At 39.2% G+C, this 20175-nt stretch overlaps 1 protein-coding gene across 3 annotated transcripts in view; it reads left to right on the forward strand.

Moving 5' to 3' along the window:
* grik2 (glutamate receptor, ionotropic, kainate 2) overlaps positions 1 to 20175 on the forward strand; it is a 290842-nt gene that overhangs the window by 237914 nt on the left and 32753 nt on the right. For all 3 annotated transcript variants that reach the window (XM_067602509.1, XM_067602510.1, XM_067602511.1), the window contains one exon: positions 13870 to 14095. In XM_067602509.1, coding sequence (XP_067458610.1) covers positions 13870 to 14095 — 226 coding nt within the window. The remainder of the gene's footprint in view (positions 1 to 13869; positions 14096 to 20175) is intronic.

Raw genomic sequence — 20175 nt, forward strand, 5'->3', positions numbered from 1 at the left:
CTACAATAACACTGAATAATTTAATAAGCAAACACACACTGCTGCTGTGTCTTGCTTGTTAGCTAATAAAATCACATCTTATTAAAGGCAGTGCTGGTTTTTCACCTTGTGTGTTTATAATGGGGTGATGCCTGGCAGAGTACGGCAGAAACAGTAGCCCTTTACATGGCCGTGGCACTGAGCTCCATGTCCCCAGGCTATACAAGCCTGAATTGTTTTGCATTAGCCATAAGAAAGATGAGAGGAACACCTCCAGCATGGTGATTAAATCAAGCAGATAAAGCTTATTGAGATGATGTGCCTGATACCTGAGAGAGGAGAGAGGGAGGGTGTGGAAGAAGAAGATAAATTATTTTCTATCTTGCTCCAGCTCATGGCTGTATGATCCAAAGTGTCTGTGAACACAAAATGGCAGCATATTGCATATATGTTAAATAATAAATCTATATTTTTCAACAACAATTTCAGTTCTGCATTTAATTCAAGTCAGTGTCTTTTTTGAAGTATTTAACAGAATAATGTTGCAAAATGGAAGGGGCTATAAAGTTTTCTTGTTGGAATGTTGTTCTCCTGAATAATATAATCATACTCCATGTTACTACTTTGCTTCTTTGTTTATGAGAAATAATGTTTTTTCTATCAGTTTGTTATGGCGGATGGCTTTAAATACTACAATACTCAATACTACAATGAGATGTAGCAAATATGAAATGCTTTATTGCTGTAGGAAACAAAACAGAACAGATTCACCCACTGAACTTGGTCTTGAACTTGACCCAAATTTGTATCAGAGATTGAATTCTCCTTCTCATGGTCATAACATCAGAATACACATACTCACTGCTGGAATCAGTGACTGGAGTGAGTGGAACTGCTTCTTTCCAGTGATAAATGTATTTTTGATGTCTATAGAGGATAAATATCTATAAATGCACATGAAAACCATATAAAACGACACTCCTTATAACTTCAGGTCCTGCCTCACATTTATCAATTTATTTTGACTTTTTTCCCACAGTATAAACAGAATCTGTGTGATTTTTGTCTGTACCTTCATGGTTACAGATGTAACAGGAGATGCTAATAGTTAATACTGCACGAATCATTATGTCAATTCACCACAATGTGAACAATATTGAGTGTTCCTATATCCCTGGAATACTGACACACACACACACACACACACATATATATATATATGTGTGTGTGTGTGTGTGTGTGTGTGTGTGACATTACTGTACATACTGTGTGTAGTATTTTTTGTATAATATACATATATTTTCATGTGTTTAAAAACTGAGACATACACATACACAAAAAAAATCAAATTTCATAAAAGCTGTAACATTCGTTGCCACTGAATAGCATTTCTGAGTAATGTAACTTATCTGTAAATTATGTAAAAGACTCATAGTGACCATGCCATAAGACTGTAAATAAAGACAGTGAAAACCAAGCCTGGAGTTCAAATGGTCAACCAAGTAGTTTTTAGTTGTCTAAACCAAAGATTAAAACCAAAACTATTTCAATCAGGAGAGACTTCAAGTTTTATAAGTGACAATCATTTTATTGAACATGCATAATAAGATGATGAAAATGTGAAGTCTTTGGTGATTAGACCCCATCACGATGTCATGATATTTATAAGGGGGAAGTGAAGGTGAGAATAGAATAGGATGTCCCCCGATGGAGTCCAGACACTGGTGGTGGTGAGATCTGGATGATAAGACGTGCTACTTCTGGTGATCTCAGACCTGGCGCTGACGTGATGAAGAGGAGGTTAATGGGATGAAAGAGGGTCGCGACAATTTGCACTGAAATGACAGCTGACAGTGAGAACAGATTTAAAGTTTGGCAGCTAAGACATGATAGGCTGAAAGAAATCATGGCAAAATCTGATTTGTTAACTAAGAGTAACGCCCCTAATCATCTGATAGGAGAGCAGGAGAAGCAGGGGGAGAGAGAGGAATGAATGTATGAGTAATAAATAGTCTTCTTGCTTTAACTTACACTAAGCTCCACAATCAATGGTTTTATATTACCAATGGATCACGTGATTCCTTGTTGTTCCCGCAGACAATTATCACTCAACTTCAGTTCCCCTCTACTTTACAGAACGCTTTAGTGTCTTTCAGCACATTGTTTTGGTAGAAGCCCGTGATTTCTGATTCAGTGTCATCGCTGTCATTAGTGTCATTTTTAGCCACAACAGACAAAAAAAGCTGTAAAACCAACTGTACATTACCTGACTAGCACCAAACAGTAGGCAGACACAGTTAACAGCTAGCTGGTGAACACAGTAGAGCACTGAGTATCTAAAGAGTCGATATTTTTCTCAGGAGTTGGTAAAGACTATAAACAGAGCTAAAAGTACAGAGAATATTGGACATACATTTGCCAGGCAGACAGAAATACAACTTCAAATCATAGACTGTATAAAAATATGGACGTAGTTACCGTGACGTCACTCGTTGGTTTCTGAAGAGCGGTTTTGAAGCTCAAAGTGAGCCGCACCGGCTGTCGACATCTTGGCAGTGCATGACTCTGCCTAACTCCCAGCCAATCAAAAATGGGCAAAGAGGCGGGCCGAATGGCTGAAACAAGCCACCTAGCGGCTGGCGGACCTGTCACTCAAAGCAGCCATGTCCTTCATTATGCAAAACTTTACAGTGTAATAAAACTTAAACGGGTGAGTTATAAAAAAAATTCACCCCCCGTACAGTTGTCATGAAAGGGGAAAGTTAGCTACAGAGACCAAAACCATTTTTTGTATCAGTCTGTAAACATGTTTATTTCTGCTGTAAAGTTGGGCATTTTAACATGGTGGTCTATGGAGAATGACTCACTTTTGGAGCCTCAAGTGGCCATTCAAGGAACTGCAGTTTTTGGCACTTCCGCGTTGGCTTCATTTTTCAGCCCCGGAGGTTGCGGCTTGCTTCAAATGAATGATAATGTTACACTGTGTCTGCTGGATGTGTAAATAGGCAACTGTTTGCTAGCAAGTTCAACATTCAACTTAATGATAGAATTACTTAGTGTTGAAATGTCAACGTCATGTTCCCAGCTTGTTTCTGCTGCCACCATGTGGCCACAAAATCTGTTATTGCAGGTTTAACTTTTGAGGTGGCAGATCAGACATCATATCAGTGATATCAGTTATTCTGTAACTGTCATATTTATTTTCATTGAATACATTTCATTCATGTACCAGAGTCAGTCAGTAGACTCAGTACTTGTTAGCCTGTTAGCATGCTCCTGCTTGCTGTGGACTTTGGAGAGACTCACTGCAGTAGTTTGATTGATAGTTAGACTACTTAAGTGCCTGTTAGCATTAATAATTGTTTTGCACTTCGATTTACATACCTTTATTGTCTCCAAGTCATTTCTGATTTCTACTACTGCCATTATACAACATGCATATAAGCAGTGGTGAACTGTGACATATAGTCAATATTTTCATTGAATTATTCTTTGTCTCAGTAGTTTCTAATGATGTTTTTATTCATGTAATTGTGCTTGCCATCACAATGCTATAACTCGTAATGTTGATATTCTCTTCATTGCTACATTTTAATGTAACATTTATTTTACTTATGGGAATTATCAATTGCTTGATATAATCTCAAAGTTCTCTGGTCATATTTATGTTTTATTCTTCTTTCTGTAAATTTCCCTGTAAGGATCATTAAGGTTTCATCCCACCTCATGTGAAATAGATACTGTAGTGGATAAAGAATGAAAAAAATCAATGTGATTCCTTTTTCTGCGCTACATTCTAGTATCTGATCCGCTGCTGTTACAGTCAACTCCCTTGCAGGTCGAACTGACAAAGCTACAAAAGTGACTATGAGTGCAGAATTGGTTTTCCTTTTATAGCCACTTGTGTTTAGTGTCAATAGTGTATCATAAACAGTATGTGTAAAATCTGGCGTGAGAGAATGCTTCATAAAAGCAAAGTTGTTGTTTGTGCTGACAAAAACCGAGCACCATTTCCCTCCGCTCTCTGGATTCTTTTGATTAAGGCCCTTTGAAAAATATGCAAAACACTTTGGCAAGCAGCAAGCACAGAGTCTTGACAAGGACCAACAGAGTGTGTGGTGTTGATGGCAATTCAAGGCTACACTCACACACGCGTACACACCTACTCGCATACACTCACTCACTTCTCTGAAGGTAAAATGTATTAATGGGCTGATGGTTTGATCACTATTGTGTTCAACTTGTCAGTGTAAGACAGTAAGAAAAAGAGAGTGTAGCCTTTAAATATGAACTGACAATTAACATTGAATAAGTAATCTGTGAAAACGTTGTCCCCCCTCTTCTTCTTCTAGCATCGCACTTCTTAAACACCGTCAGAGTCACAATGGACAGTTTTTATGCAGTTATGCTGTATTGATCAAAATCAATGCAGTCGACCAGAGATATCTTTTTTTTTTTTATTCCATGCATTGTTCTTTCTTCTTAAAACCTGGCACCTACATTACCCACAATGCAACTTGACAGCAGACAGTTGGTTACAGATTTTTGATGTGTAAAATCAGTGGAGTTCTCCTTTAAAGAGTACCTGATGTGAAGTAACATCTTAACAGATTCCATGCACATAAGTAACCAGATTACAGGCAGCTTTCTTCAGAAAGCTGATTTCTTTACAAGAAAGATTTTTCATGTAAACAAGAAACCTGGTTTCTGTAATCGGGGTTGGAGATTAGGTAGATTTCTCTGGAGAACGCAGATTTCTCATGCATACGGGTAACCGCGGAGCGACTGGATGAAAGGAGAAGTCATTACACAGAGAGATGCGTCCTTGTATCTAAAATAAGTTCACACAAAGTCAGACAGAAGTACAAGTCAAGAAAAGTTGGTTTGAACTGCTGTGAATTTGAATTTGAGTATTTGTTAAATTGAAACACTTTCACGCTGTCAGGCTTCTCTGACATGTAAACGCATTCCCTGATCACCCGCTTAACCTGGTTTCTCTGAGTAACCTGGTTACTTAAGTGCATGCTGCACTCACAGTTGTGCAAATATTGACTTTAGTGTGGAAGCAGTGTTACATTATACTGCCACAAGAACTTTTCAGGTGTTCAAACCATAAATGGAAATGTGTGATTTAAATGCCTCAATCTGCTTCAAACAAATTGCTTTCTGGGTTGTCTAAGAGCATATTAAGTCCCCTCTCTGATGGTGGGATTGACCTGGTGTGCAGTGAAAGTAAGGCGGGGTCAACTCTCTTTTTTCATTCTTTACAAAAAGTACGTCCTTCATTTTTTTATCATCAGGTGCAACACAATGAATGCTTTTGAGGAGAGACTCTCCAAGAGCACGCATCCTTATCCCCATTTGTATGATTCATCATGTCAAGACTACAAAGACATGCAAAAGACACAGAGCTATTGGAGAGAGATCAGGAAGCAAGCATAAAGCAGCCAGGCAGATGCCATGACAGCATCAGACTAGTGTCTTTCAAGAATACTGAACCCTTAACCCTGTTCTAGCTTGAAACACTTTTAGTTATTCCAAAAAAATGCATTCAAACCCAGACACAAATGCCACCACAAGCTCTGCCATACTGTCTACACTGGTTCAATCTAGTTAATGCCTAGATAATACTGTGTATCTGGTGGTCATCCAGAATTCACAGAATTGTAGTTAACAGTGCTGAACTTGATGTTGTCTTGTAGTTTTGGGGGTGTGGAGTACAAGGGAATGTCTAGATTTCCCTGTTTATTGATCTACAGGGTAGTATTACTCTGTAAAAGGAGCTACTGTTGCAACTAACACTCTATACTGGGACTAGAATCCATTCATAGTCATATGGAAAGTTGATTATATTTGTAAACCTTTTACCTTTAGTAAACATACATATATTGTAGCATCTCCCTCATATCTATCTATGTAACATTTAAAATGCTGGACTACGTTATGTAAATTGGAAACTGTAGTATCTGAGTTATTGTACTTGACAGTCAGAAGGCCAGAAAGTCCACACACACACACCACACATCGATAGTGTAATAAAATGACTGTGTATGTACTTTACTAACTCAAAAAAGTGGGTTCAGTGTGAAGTTTCTCTTTAAAGAACTTTGGAAATGTTAAGCATGAATCTCACTGGGCCATGCAGTCGTCTACGCTCTTCTTGATGAATATCAAGTAAATATAGTCTTGCATTTCTAACAACATTATCATGTTAAATGAGTCTGCCCTCTTTAAGACTGGTATTGGATTTTACAGAACTGGGATGATTACTTTGCACTTTTGTTTCCTGTTCCCCAAGGTCCTGAAGCGCAGCTTTAGTTTGATTTGATATTTTGTTGACTCTGCACTCCAGAAAATAGGCTCCATAGCTACTGTAAGCTGTTACGTGATGTTTCAGTACTTGCTGACCCAAACCCACCCCTCTCCTTGACTCACACAGCTTAGAGACGTGAAGCAAATAGAACAATTAGTGTCTCGTTTTCAGACGTGAAGCTGAACTTTCTGTGGAAGTGGGGTATAGCTGTCTGACAGGGCCTGTCTGGAATTTCTCTGAATCAGAAGATGACTTTAGGTCTGTGTTAGGAATTTAAATGTGTGTTTTGTGCAAAAAAACAGAAACTGAGAGGAATGCTGTGTCAAAACCTTGTGCTCTGAATGCTTATTAGAATGTCTTCATTCCTCAATAGCTAGGACATTCACATAGACATTTATTTAGACATTTATATAAGGTGGACAAAATAAGGGAAAACCATTAGAAACATACACTTACTGAGCACTTTATTAGGAACACCTGTGCAATCTAATGCAATCCAATACAACAGCTCTGCCATAAATTCAACTTGACGAACTTTGAGGTCATTGTGGGTGGTGGTGTACTGAAGTGCATTTAATTGAAAAATGTTCCTAATATTTTGTCTACGCCATTAACATACTGACAATCAAAATGGGCAATTTCAAAGAAAGCTAAATAAACTAAGAGAGTCATAAAAAACTGACAATACTAAATAATCAGTGGCAGATTTCCAGGAGCAGTATTGTACAAAAACTGAAGAGACATAATGCCCAACTACGTGTATCAGCATAGAGGCAGAGTCTAATGCTGGCTTGAATCTTAAGTGTGGATTATTTTGCTTGTTTGATATGTACCGCCTCCAGGAAGTAGCCATATACTTGCAGTCTAAAGTGTGACACTGACAAAAGCCCTCGCCTTCTCCTGCCTACTCAGCTTTATATGTTACCAGACTAGCTGCCAGCAGAAACTGAAGCATAACAACTTCAACAACTTAAACTGTATTAAAAACTGACTTAAGTATTGTGTGACAATGTTTAGCTTGCTTTAAGCAGTGCAGATAGTGACTGACTAACACCTTTTCCCCGTTGGGGCTTACCATAGCTGTATGCACTTGCTGCTGAGACCATTGAGTACAACTAACTTGTATGATAGACTCGACTCAACCTGACCTGAATCGACTCACCTGCTGCTGATACTGATACAAGCTCTCATACATACTCTCGTACATGCTGAATTGCTGCCTGCATGCTGAACAACACCGAAGACACTGCTCAGAGACTTCCAACTTCACCAGATTCCTTTATGTACCAGAGTCAGTCAGTAGACTCAGTGCTTGTTAGCCTGTTCCTGCTTCCTGTGGACTTTGGAGAGACACTGCAGGAGTTTGGTTGATAGTTAGACTACTTTAGTGCCTGTTAGTGTTAATAGTTGTTTTGTATTTGATTTGAATACCTTTATTGTCTCCTTATTTCTGCTACTGTCATGATACAACATACATACAAGCAGTGGTGAACGGTGACTAAGCTGGACCTTCAGCTCAGCCAAAGCTTAGCCCCCCTCGGTCACGACAAGCGACTGTAACACTTTAACTAACAATGACGTGAGGTCAAAACACAGAGATCATTCAGGCTACAAAATGTATACCATACAAAGATAACAACTGGAAATATAAACTTGGCCACCCAGAATATATATTATTCTTGTCAATGGATATCACAGTAGCCTATGTGTCTCTCAGGCTGATGCCAGGATGAAGTGACTGAGGGGACTGTTGAATATCGTAAGGGGGCAATTTTTTTCATAAAAAAAATTAATTGATTTAATGCAATAGCCTCAGAAAGGCTAATTAACAACAACATAAGGTGACTGTTTAAAAATCAAAGAGTACATTTATTAATCAGAGCAATCACAAAAATCACTGAAATCATCAGCAAGGGGAGGAGCATAGAAACAGCTGTTTGCAGCTCTCTCTCTCAAACAAACAAACAAAACTACAAACAGTCATGTGTTCTGTTATTCTGCATGAGTAAATGAAAGAAAAATACATTTGTCTCCAAACTTATTTAGTCTCAGTACTTTAATAAATGCACCATGATTTGCAAATAGGTTTCCAGGTGACTGACTGACAGGACAGTAATCTTTGCCTAGCATGATACTAACATATGAATACAATGAGAAATCTGATAGAAAAATGGCAAAGCTGGCAGAGTTAGTGTTACACTATTCAACTTGAAACAATTTCTAGATATGTCGGTCTTTAAACGGTCTTTATGAACCCATAATAAGTTTTAAGATGTAACAGGAGTATTACCAAACAAACAACATGACAAGAGAGCCTTGATAAAGACATGACAAACACAATTACAGCATGTACGGTGAGCTAAGCTAGAAGCAAAATAGCTCTGGCCTTCGGGAAGGCCTAGGGGAATTGTTTTTGGTCCCACCCACTGTAAATTAAAATGTGATTGGTTAACTCACCCTTCACTTGTGGCTGTGGCTCAGGAGGTAGAGCGGGTCGTCCACTGATCGGAAGATCAGCGGTTCGATTCCCGGCTCCTCCAGTCCGCATGTCGATGTGTCCCTGGGCAAGATACTTAACTCCAAATTGCTCCACACATGGCTGTGTGTGTTTGTTAATAAGAGCTGGATAGGGCGCTGCCGTTCAGCCTTGCAGACAAGTTTTCCCAGTGGCCACTCGCGGCATTGCAGCGAAAAATCCCCCTGCAGCCCAAAAAGCATTTTCCCCATAGACCACGATTATAAAAGACGTCTGCAAAACTGTTGACAGGACACCTTGAACTACAAACAAGGTCAATTATGATTCTCTCTATTATAATTTTTTGATCCTTGAAGGTACAGTACAGATGTCAAGTAAGCATCATCGTTCTAAATGCTGTAACATTTAGTGCTAATTCTGGTTTCAGTCTGTTGGTAGTTCAAATTGTCATGTTCATTTCAGTGCAATACCCAGCCTAAAAGCACTGTTTCAAAAGTTAACAACTCAGTAGCCACTTATTTGTAACACTTATCACATCATGATTGTTTCTGTGGGTTCCATGCTCTTACAACAGTCTTTATCTAGGCAGTACTGCTCTTGAGTCACCAGTGAGGGGAGTTCAATTGCAAAAAGCAACAGATTTGGTCAGTGATGATTTAATATAGACAGTTCAGTTTATAGAAAAAGTGTTAAAGGTTATAAAGTACACACATGTACTGAACACCTCTGGTTGTTTGTCATAGTTTTCAAAAATGAGCCACATGAGTGTTTTATAATCTGCCCCCTCTTTGATTAAGGTTTGGTTAAATTTGGTCAGCTAAGAGTACTCGGTTAAGGTTAGGGAAAGATTGCATTTGTGGTTAAAAAAAAAAAAACAATGTTGAGTGTTACAGACAGAATCTCTCACGTCAAATGGTGATGTTCATGGTGACTATGGTGAGGATAGTCTCAGAGGATCACCAATAGGAATAGATGGCAACAGCACAGATGCACTCATTGCACAACACTGCAGTGTAAACCATCATCAAATTTCAACACGCATGCAGAGTAAGAACTGTGATCAAAGCCCCTTTGGGTAATTTATTAATAGGGTAATTTTTCCTCTGTTACTGCTGCATTTTGCAGGTGAGGCATGCCTCTTAGGTGCTGCTGTTGGCTGAAAACTGCATTTGAATAATTTTGTTAATGCTGGGGATGAACATAGGCTGTACATTACATTTAAATATAATACAGTATAGTACAGTAGGTCTACTTTGCTTAGTACTGTGCAGCTGTGCAGTGTAGAAAAAAATAAAAAATATATACATTAAAAGTAGACGAGACTGGACTTGGACCTTAAAGAAATGCTGAAGAAATGTCTGGGGAGACAAATTTATATTCAGTGGTTGTTAAGATAACTTTCTCTGGATAAAAATGAAAATGAAAAATTTCTCCAACCCAGAAAGTGTGACATCATTAAATTGCTGAAAAGTCATAAGGAAGAGGGTCAGGGTAGGTGTTTGAGCACATACAGCACAGGACTTTGGGTTTAGGCTACTAAAACACTTGGTTAGATTTGTTTGGACCAAAGCCACTTGGGACCAAACTGGACTATAACTAGAAATACTGGATGGATTGGCGTGACAGTCATGTTCCTCAGAGCCTACTGACTTTCCCTGACTTGTCTAGCACCACCAGTGAGTGAAATGACTTGACAACAGCTGCATTGATTGCCATGACATTTGGTACAAGATATTCAACAACCCGTGATGATGAACACAAATAAATGGTGATCCCCTAACTTTTCATGTAACACCACCAGTATTATCCAGTATAATATTCCATCATCTATCAGATGGATTGGCACAAAATACAGCACATACATTCATGGTTCCCAGACAGTGTCCGAATGACCTTGGTGATCTTCCGACTCTTCAAATAGTGCCGCCAGCTGGTTGACATGTTTTGGTTCAGACTGACATATCTCGACAACTACTGGATGGACTGTCATGAAATTTATCACAGACATTCATGTTTTCCACAATAACACGTCCTGATTTACCTAGTACCAAATATGACCACATATCTGCACAATTAATGATATTTTCAACAGCATGTTAACATTGTCACAGTGAACATGTAGGCATGCTGACTGCAGGCATTAGGTTCAGTATTTTTTTTAGGAAACATGTTTGAGAGGGAACACTTCATTCTATATATATATATATTACAACTAACTATGGTATTATCTATATTATATCTATATATTTGATAACTACATGAAAACCACATGAAATAGCTATCTCCAGCCCCAATGCCTTTGATATCGGCATTTGCTTTCACAAAACCACACACCGTTGACAAAACTTAGCCAAAGGATCCAATGCCTCATCCTGTCCGTCTCAACTCTGTTTTAGTGTGAGCAACTCCATGACACAAACCAGTTAATCCGCAAGTGTGAAGATTCACTCAAGCAGTAATAGAGAGTATTTCTCACTCACCATGTTGATCTAACTAAGGCTGATTTTTTTCTCCCCATCACCTCACATCACTCACTACAGCTGGAGTCCTTTCAGCACTCTTGTTGGAATCTTTTGATAAGCATATACAGTGATTGTGTTGTAAGGACACACAGAACTAAATGCATGACTAAAATCTGCAGTACAGATCTGGACACAGGAGGAGATTGTAAAGCATTGCTAATCTCGGGCCACTTCAGTATGATGAAGGGATTAGCCAGCGGTTTTTGCAGATATGGGGAACTGTGAAAAATGGCAACAGGATTCTTCAACAGAAGCAGGCATATAAAAACTTTATCAGGCAGCTGATGACTTGGGCAGATCAGACAATGGAGAGCGATTTTTTTTTGGACCTGGTATTTTTGGCTGGACCACAACAGCAGAGCCATTACTACAAATACAAATGACTGTGACTGAGTGAGTCACTGACTGAGTGATGAAATTACACCATTGGCCAGCCAAAGGCCGCCGAAGCTAAGTATCCCATAATGCAATTCGCACAAACTGGCAGTGATGGCAAAGATTAATCTGTTTTAATTTTTGCTGTGGGCCTGTTAATATGTCACTTCATGAAGTTTTAATATTTTTTCAGGCAAGAAACTAACCATTTAGATTCCCAATACGTTGTCAGTTTATCCAAATAACGCCTGTTTGGAAATATGCCGCAACATTTTTGGAGAAGTGTGGAGCCGCTGGCCAGGTGAAACAGCTGATCATCTCAGCTGCTAGCAGCCCAACTCCTGAGATGATCGGCTGGTCAACATGTTGTTATCCAGGGGAGAAAACGGTCAGATGAACTGATCTGTGCAGCTCTTTGGCAACTTACCGCTGGCTCTAATGTCTCTGTAGCACTTTGATAAATGACATAATTCCTTTTGGAATATAAATGTTGGTCTCACAGATGAAATCTAACACTTATAGCTGCCATATTAGTTTGTCTGAATATAAAATGAAGCTTCATGTTTTTACTGGACAGAATAACAGCGCTGCGTCTGGGGCTCCATATGTACAGATGTCACCACATTTACATAAATATAAATGTATTAAAATGAACAGATAAGTCTATATTAAATCTTGGTTTATTTTATTAAGCTACATAACAGTTTGGATTTTTATTATAGCTACATTACAGACTGAATAACATGATTTATTGCATCTCTGTCAATTTTTTGTGAGAAAGAAGTGTTAGTGGAGCTTTGAGTTGAGATTATTTTGTCACAATAGAATCAGGTAGGTGTGTTGAAGCTGAGCTGCTGCTGTCAGCAGGAAGAATGATTGTACTGCGTCCTCCCATCCTTAGAAGTTTGTAATCCCAAGTCCGAACTAGCAAATATGCAAGTCCGAACTTGGCGTACTTGGTATTGAGAAAAGCCCTATGTGAAATTGGCTTCAGTCAAATCCCAGCTCAATTCCTAGGAGCTTGGTCACCACGGTGTCACCACCTTCTGTATCCGTCATTTCAAATTCAAATTCAAAGCCCTCTAGCATTTCATGCATGGTCCAGCCATATACTGATTTTTGATCTAGTCTTGTTCAATTATTAAAGGAGTCAGAATATTCTAATTCAGTTAGACCGAACAAAAAAAGGATGTGACATATTCTGCAATGCTGTGGATGGATTATTTTGGACTTGTTTGCTATTTTGGTTTGACAGCTATTCGTCATATGTACCTGTTACCTTTTCCAAGATATCTTGTATGCTTTAAGCGAAGCTCTGGATCCCAGTGTGGAGGCTCTGGGAAGCCCATCTCGGCTTTCTGCCTGACTTGGAGTGTAGGTGGTTATCTGACTCTCCATGTATTCACAGCCACTGCTCTCTCCTTATCAGCAGTCTGAAGCTTGCATGCTCAATCGCCTGATTTGTCAAGGGTGACTCCGAAAGATTCTGATAGGCACTCTGCAAATCACCCAGTTGATCTAAAATATCGACCAGCCACAAAAAGTCATTACACACAATAATGGCGGGCAGGACCTTGAAGATGTGACTTAATTAGGTTTCAAATGGCTTCAAAAATGCCTTCAAATCTTCTCCCCCTGGAGAGTAATGTGCTCTTGGATTTTTCTCCGTGATTACAGGTGTAGAAAGTGAGGCACACTGTTGCTGACAATGCTGCTGCTGCTCCTAACTATAGGTGATAGTAGCAGCACAGGCAGCACAGACGGACAGTCATACAAAATCACACCACTCGTGCTGTTTAACATGCTCGTCTGGTTCAGTCTATATTCTCCTCAAAAGTCATAATGAATGAGGCAGCCAGAAAGCATACACCGCTGCAAAAAAAGTTTTTCTGAAGCAAATTACGTGTTTTTTCCTAATAAAATTTGGAAAGTAATTGATTGTAAAGGGTTCTGCAGGCTTTGATAGAGCTGCATACATTAGCAATATTGAAATGAGTGATGTGAGTGCTCTGCCTGTCATTGTCACTGTTCAGTGAAACAAAATCTCAGAACACTATAACTGCTGAGACAAAAAATAATTAACCTCCAACCTAGAGCTTCACATTCATCAAAACATGCAGTAACTCTTACAGTGACTGAAGTTAATATAAATGCGTCTAAGTAATTGGACTTTTTTCAAAATGCAATTCTGTGTCTCCTCACAGAAAACCAAGATCTCTACGTATGATAAGATGTGGGAGTTCATGAGCAGTCGGAGGCACTCTGTGATGGTGAAGAACAATGAGGAGGGCATTCACCGTGTGCTCACCTCAGACTACGCTTTCCTCATGGAGTCCACCACCATCGAGTTCGTCACGCAGCGCAACTGCAACCTCACCCAGATCGGAGGCCTCATTGACTCCAAAGCCTACGGGGTTGGCACCCCAATGGGTATGTACACTGCATTGATAATACGGCAAGAAGAAGAGTGGTGATGCTAAACGTAAGCTGTTATGTCTGTAATATACTCTATGTATACAAGATCTTGTGTTTGAAAATATGAAATCTAAAATTCTCAAAGACACAAGTGTTAGCTGCAGTTTCAAGCATTGTATTCAGGGACACTCTGGCAGGAAACAAGGATGAACCTGTTTTCTTTGAACTGTGTTTCCTTTCTCTCTGTCACAACTGTCATGGCAGCTCAGTTCACCCAGTGTCTTGCTGAAGCCATTGGTTCCTACTAAAGACAGTGCAGTTTTGATAAGGGCTCAGCAATTTCTGAATAATTTACTAAAAATTTTCAAGACACTTACTGAGAATAACTATGTAATTTGGTACTAATTACCAGGAAAATAGAAATGTCCTTGAGAGAAAAGCTCCATTCAAACTCAAGTAAGTATTCATTCATTATTGGAAACACTGTGTTTGATTTTTTTGTGCGTCATCAGATGACATGGTTAAGATTTATCCTCTTATCTTTTCTGGCAATACTGCCTCCAAATATAACCAGCAGTGTAGTACTGGATCAAAACGTTTTTTATTCTCTATAAAACTCTTTTCTTGCAATTTAAAAACATTATAAACTGGATTTTGGTGGCTTTACACTGCACTACATCCCTGAGAGCAACCCATGTGGTAGAATACTTAGCGGGGAAAATCCTGGGGCTATCTCCAGCAGGCAGAGGAACAGTGTAACATAAATAGAGGGATGAATAGGAAGGGTGGTACATTACACGTTGTGTGTGTGGAGGTGCAACATTTGATTATGGGGCTCAGCGGCAGATTGTTATAATCCTGTTACAAACACAGTGAGAAGAAAAACTCTGGTTAAGTACCTGCAGAATTACAACTGGCAGACAACTTAACATGATGACCTCATGCAAAGGCTGCATTTATGCTGTATCACATTGAGAGGATTGTAAAATAGTTCTTATATTGTTTATGCCTCTTGCAAACTGGGCTTTTGAAGAACATGATATCTCAATGAGTGTCAGTTTAATGAGCCTGTAGTTTGTTACTTGGCTACTTAAAAGATGTGTCCAGTTATTTTGAAGGATGCTTCTAGTTTATTCTATATGTGCCTGGAAAATGAACATACATCTGAAACATACTCCAGAAAAAAGAAGATATTAAAGTAAGAATTGTTGTCAATATAGTACATGGTCGTGGACCACCTGGTTAATGATCGTGAACTTCTGTGAGTCGTGGTTGCGGACCCTGTGCTGCCATGGTCCTGCCTGACGCCCACACCTGCTAATATTATTATTAGTCTTATTTCTACTATTATTATTATTGTTGTTGTGCTTCTCTGTGTCTCTCTTGCCTCTCTCCCCGTCTCTCTTTCTCTCTCAACCCAACTAGTCAAGACAGATGGCTGGCCACCTAGAGCCAGGTTCTGCTTTAGGTTTCCTCCCGTTCAAGGGGAGTTTTTCCTTACTGCTGTCACCGAGTGCTGCTCATGGGGGAATTGTTGGGTCTCTGTAAATTAAAGAGAACAGTCTAGACCTGTTTTATGTGAAAAGTGCCCTGAGATAACTTCTGCTGTGATTTGATACAGCATAGCTAAAAGTACTCTGATACAGTATGTAACACCTGCACTCAAAATGTCAAACATTTAGTTTATTATTCCTTTATAAATGTTGAATTGTTTCATTCAAATTTTAAATTATAAGCAGGTTGTACAATACATGATTGATTGTTCAACAGGAACCCTTCCTTTTTTAATGACTACACCACTTGGAGGTGTTTCATTGGTTTTTGCTTGTAATTGTTAAACTGGAAGTACTGGAAGAGATTTGAATGGCAATGAGTCAGTTATCATCTGATTAGTTAAAGGCTGTGACTAATGGTAGTATATAGATAATTGGGTTTTGTCATCATTTATTTAGTAGAAGAAGCAAACTGGTAACAAAGGAAGAAAACAATAGAAGTGGGGAAAAAGGGGATGAAAAAACAAACAAAAAAGGAGTAAATAGCTAAAGTATCCAATAAAGACAACACAGCTATTAACTGAGATGAAGAAATTCATTACACAGAGTTCCCAATAGTGGTGGTATTTTCATTATCAGTTAATTTGTATATTGTTTTGATTTATCAGTTCACAAAATTCTTAATTTAATGTCGATCAACTGATTGTGTATTAGTTTATACTCATATCTGGTCGTGTGTGTGTGTGTGTGTGTGTGTGTGTGTGTGTGTGTGTGTGTGTGTGTGTGTGTGTCATGCTTTGAATGGTTTAGATCAGTTTTCCCAACCAGGGGCAGATACTTCCACACTTTCAAGGGGGGCACATGGAAAAGTTGTGAGAATAATAAACACACAACATATGATTACAAACTGGTGTAAGGCTGACCTTTAGTATATGTATCATTATATTAACCAATAAACTACCAGCCCCAATGCAGACGACTTGCTCATGTCCCACCAACCAACTCAGGTTGGTGCTAACAGCCTGTCACCACATGTTGTGAATGAGAGTGCACTGAACAGATGGCTAAAAGTTAATGATCAACTGTTGAAACATTTATCTCCTGCCACTGTGTGATAGAAGTAAGAATGCAAACTTGCCTGAAACTACTGTAAAAAAACAAAAGAGAGCAGGTCAAGACACTGATGATTCCAGCATCAATGTGTGTTGTTTAGATTCACTTTTGCAGTCACAGATCCACTACAGCCTCGATTTTTTCCATTAAGCCATCCCATCTAGCAAAGCCCATCTGAAAAAACATCTGCTGGGAACCTTACACTATCTGTGTATTCTGTATCAGCTTCTTCCAGATTTTTATTCAAGCTATACGATGTTAACACTGAGTGAAATATCCAAACCCATGATTCCATGTTTTTGACGGCTGCACCAATTTCATTCAACAGAAATGTTTTCAGCGTGACATATTTGGAGGAGCTTTGTAAACTGTGGGATCGCCACAAGATTTTCAAACAGTTTTGTGGGTTTGAACAATGCTTGACTGCACAGCATGAGTTTGTAATGACTGACCCTCCCGTGGGTCAGAGAGATGGAAGAGTTTAGAGTCTGTTCCACCCTGATGAAACCAATGTTACCAAATGCTCATTTCATTTCGATGTCAAAACAGTGACATTAATAGAGACGATCCATAATCTATTAGTGACTTCATTCCAAAAAAATCTCAGTATCCACCTTCAAAGCGCCTGTCTGTGGAGGATAGATGATATCCAGTAGCCTTGCCTTCCTGACAAATCAGCGAAATGTCCTCTGGGACTGTGAGTGTTGGCAAGGTCATTTGCTGCTGTTTGTGTATGCTCTGCTGGTCAGCCACAGAAGGTAATTTGAGTGACTGTTTTGCTGTGTGTGAAAACAGTGGAGGTAGGCTATATTTGCTTTGGGTGATTGCATTTCCTGACTGATGTGCTCCTTTTGAAGGTTTGCTACAGTGTTTGTGTGTGTGTGTGTGTATGTGTGTGTGCATACATGCTTTGATGACTGTGTACTTGACTATTGCATAAAACTGACATTGCGGTGTATTTTTGACTGCTTTCTGTGCCTGTATGCAGTACAAAACAGTATACACATCTATTCACATATACTATATAATGTGTGTGTGTGTGTATGTGTGTGTGTGTGTGTACGTCGGTGGAAGAAAGCTTAAGAGAGTGAAGGAAATGAGGGGAACACTGTGTACACTGGCCTCTGGCAGCTTGTGCACCACACAGATTGTCCGTGCTGAAAAAAGGAGGGGTGTTAGCATCATTACTCCCTGGTGGCCCATTCACATGCAGCCAGAACAAGGTATTTAAATTGCTAATCCTACCCTTTTAGTACCCTTTACCATATGCAGCCTGTATTCCCATATAGACGGGCCATTTAGCATACAGTATATCTGGTTGATTTGAACACAGAGTTAGGTGTATGGCTGCATTAGTACCTGATAGAGACAGAGCACTCAGTGTTCGGTCCCCTTGGCGGCTCCCTCAGCTCTGTAATGGACAAACTTAGTCCCCCCCCCTCCCCCAGCTGTTAGCCATAGCTCATTCTAATGGACTGTTTACTACAAACTTCTACTGGCAAATACTGTTGACTCTCAGGATACTTAAACTTATGATGGGCTCAGGAGAGTTCCTTTTCAGTTGTTATTCTTTAGAGTTTTTAGCTTTTGTTTAAGAAAACTACACATTTGTGTACTATGAAGATGCACATATTCCTTCTCTTATCATTTTCAACCATTTCTACCACAGGTATTTTCCAGGACCGTGTGAGCCACTTCAGTAACTCAGGATTTTTAGATGCTTTTTCTTATAATTAATTGAATTGAAATGACATTATGTTCCTCAGCTTTAGTTCCTGGCTCCAGAAAAGTCTCTGGTGCTGGAGTAATTACTTTATGATGATCCAGGAACTATCTGAGTTTGGTCACACTCAATGTTAGAACTCAGCACTGACAATTTGTGTCATGTTTGTTGAAATTTTTAAAAAGCTGTGCTAGGTTCAACTTCCCAACTACAGTAGAAGCCATATAGAGAGAGGAGTGATCAAAAAAAAGCAAGCAAGTAAATGAGAGTAACAGCTTAATTTGATCATTTTTATAATGTGGTTACTGACATTGCAGTATATTTTCAACTGCTTTCTGTGGCTGGAACACTCAGCAGATAGTCACTTTGTAGCTTTTCAGTCTTCTTTAACACCTCCATTGTCTAATTTACCTAATCTTCACATTTGATGTGGTAGATACACAAACAAGAATGTGCAAAAGGGGTTTTTATTCATGTGCCTCCAAATAAAGATTAATGTACATTTTGATCAAAAAGAGTAACTTATCTGAGGAGCTTTTCAGAACCTGTGCTAGATCTATGATTGGCTACCAAATCTCATACAACTATTTCTACTGCACTACCATAGCATGTGTAGTGTAATTCCTTCAGCCGGCAATGAGCTCTAATGTTGGTTTATTCATTTATTAATTTAACCCCTGAAAACCCAGCTGACACAATGCTTCATATGATGTTTACACTGAAGGAAAGATATGACAAGACATGTTTTCTGTACATGCACCATTCAATCAAACAGGACTATTTAGATGTTTTGTATATCATTTTATACACATCTCCACAGAAATTCAACCTGACATATTTGATATCTTTGGAAACTTTGGGATCTCCACTTGAATTTAAAATAAAGATCTGTGGGTTTTAATAATGTTTTGCTGCCCAGCATGAGTTTGTAATGACCTGCCCAACAGTGGGTCAATGGTTTATCTTTATGTTTTTATGCAGGTATTTTAAAGTGCATAAGAGGAAAATGGAGTTTGTATTGGCATCAGCTGATACAGGCTTCTTCCTATGTTGGAAATGAAAAAGCAGTATCAAGCCATCTCTAGTTATAACTGAATAAAAACAAAACAGTTAAGATAAAGCGTAGTCTCTATTCATCATGGCAATTTAAATCTGGACCATCTGCCCCAGTGACCATACCGTGGCTGTCTGCTGGGAGCCAAGCAGGAATCTTAGCCCTGCACTGTCTGTGTGTGAAGTTAAAATTAGTTTCTTCTTTTTTTTCTCTTTAAGTTTGTGTTTTGGCAGCTTTTGCTGTACTAGATGGTTTTTTAGGGGAGAGAGATTGTTCCTGAAGCGGGGATACTATGTGTTTAAAACATGCTCTTAAAAATGGACTCCCTTTAGCTCTTGTTCTTATGTGATCATCGACTGTGTTTATGTGTTTTTTGACAGCTTGTGTATTTCCAACCGGTCATTGAATTGAGTCACTGCCTGTACCATGATCACAGGCCATTATTTGGCCATTTTGCATAGCCAGCTCTTGTAGCCACCGTCTCCTCCTCTGCCCCGACTGCAGAGTCTCAGGAGGCTCTGCATTATTCCTCATCCTCCCTTTCTCTTTGTCTCTCTCCCTGATGACTATCAATCTTCATTTAGCTTCATTAGACTGCATTAATCAAACAGGGTAAGGGGGAAGTGTCTGCTCTGCTTGTCAGCAGGCTGCTGTCCTTCCAGTCGTCTCTGCAGTTGCCCGCTGGGCTCTTCAGCTTCGCCTCATAAACGGG

Source organism: Thunnus thynnus, chromosome 10 (assembly GCF_963924715.1).
Source record: "Thunnus thynnus chromosome 10, fThuThy2.1, whole genome shotgun sequence".
Taxonomy (NCBI): domain Eukaryota; kingdom Metazoa; phylum Chordata; class Actinopteri; order Scombriformes; family Scombridae; genus Thunnus; species Thunnus thynnus.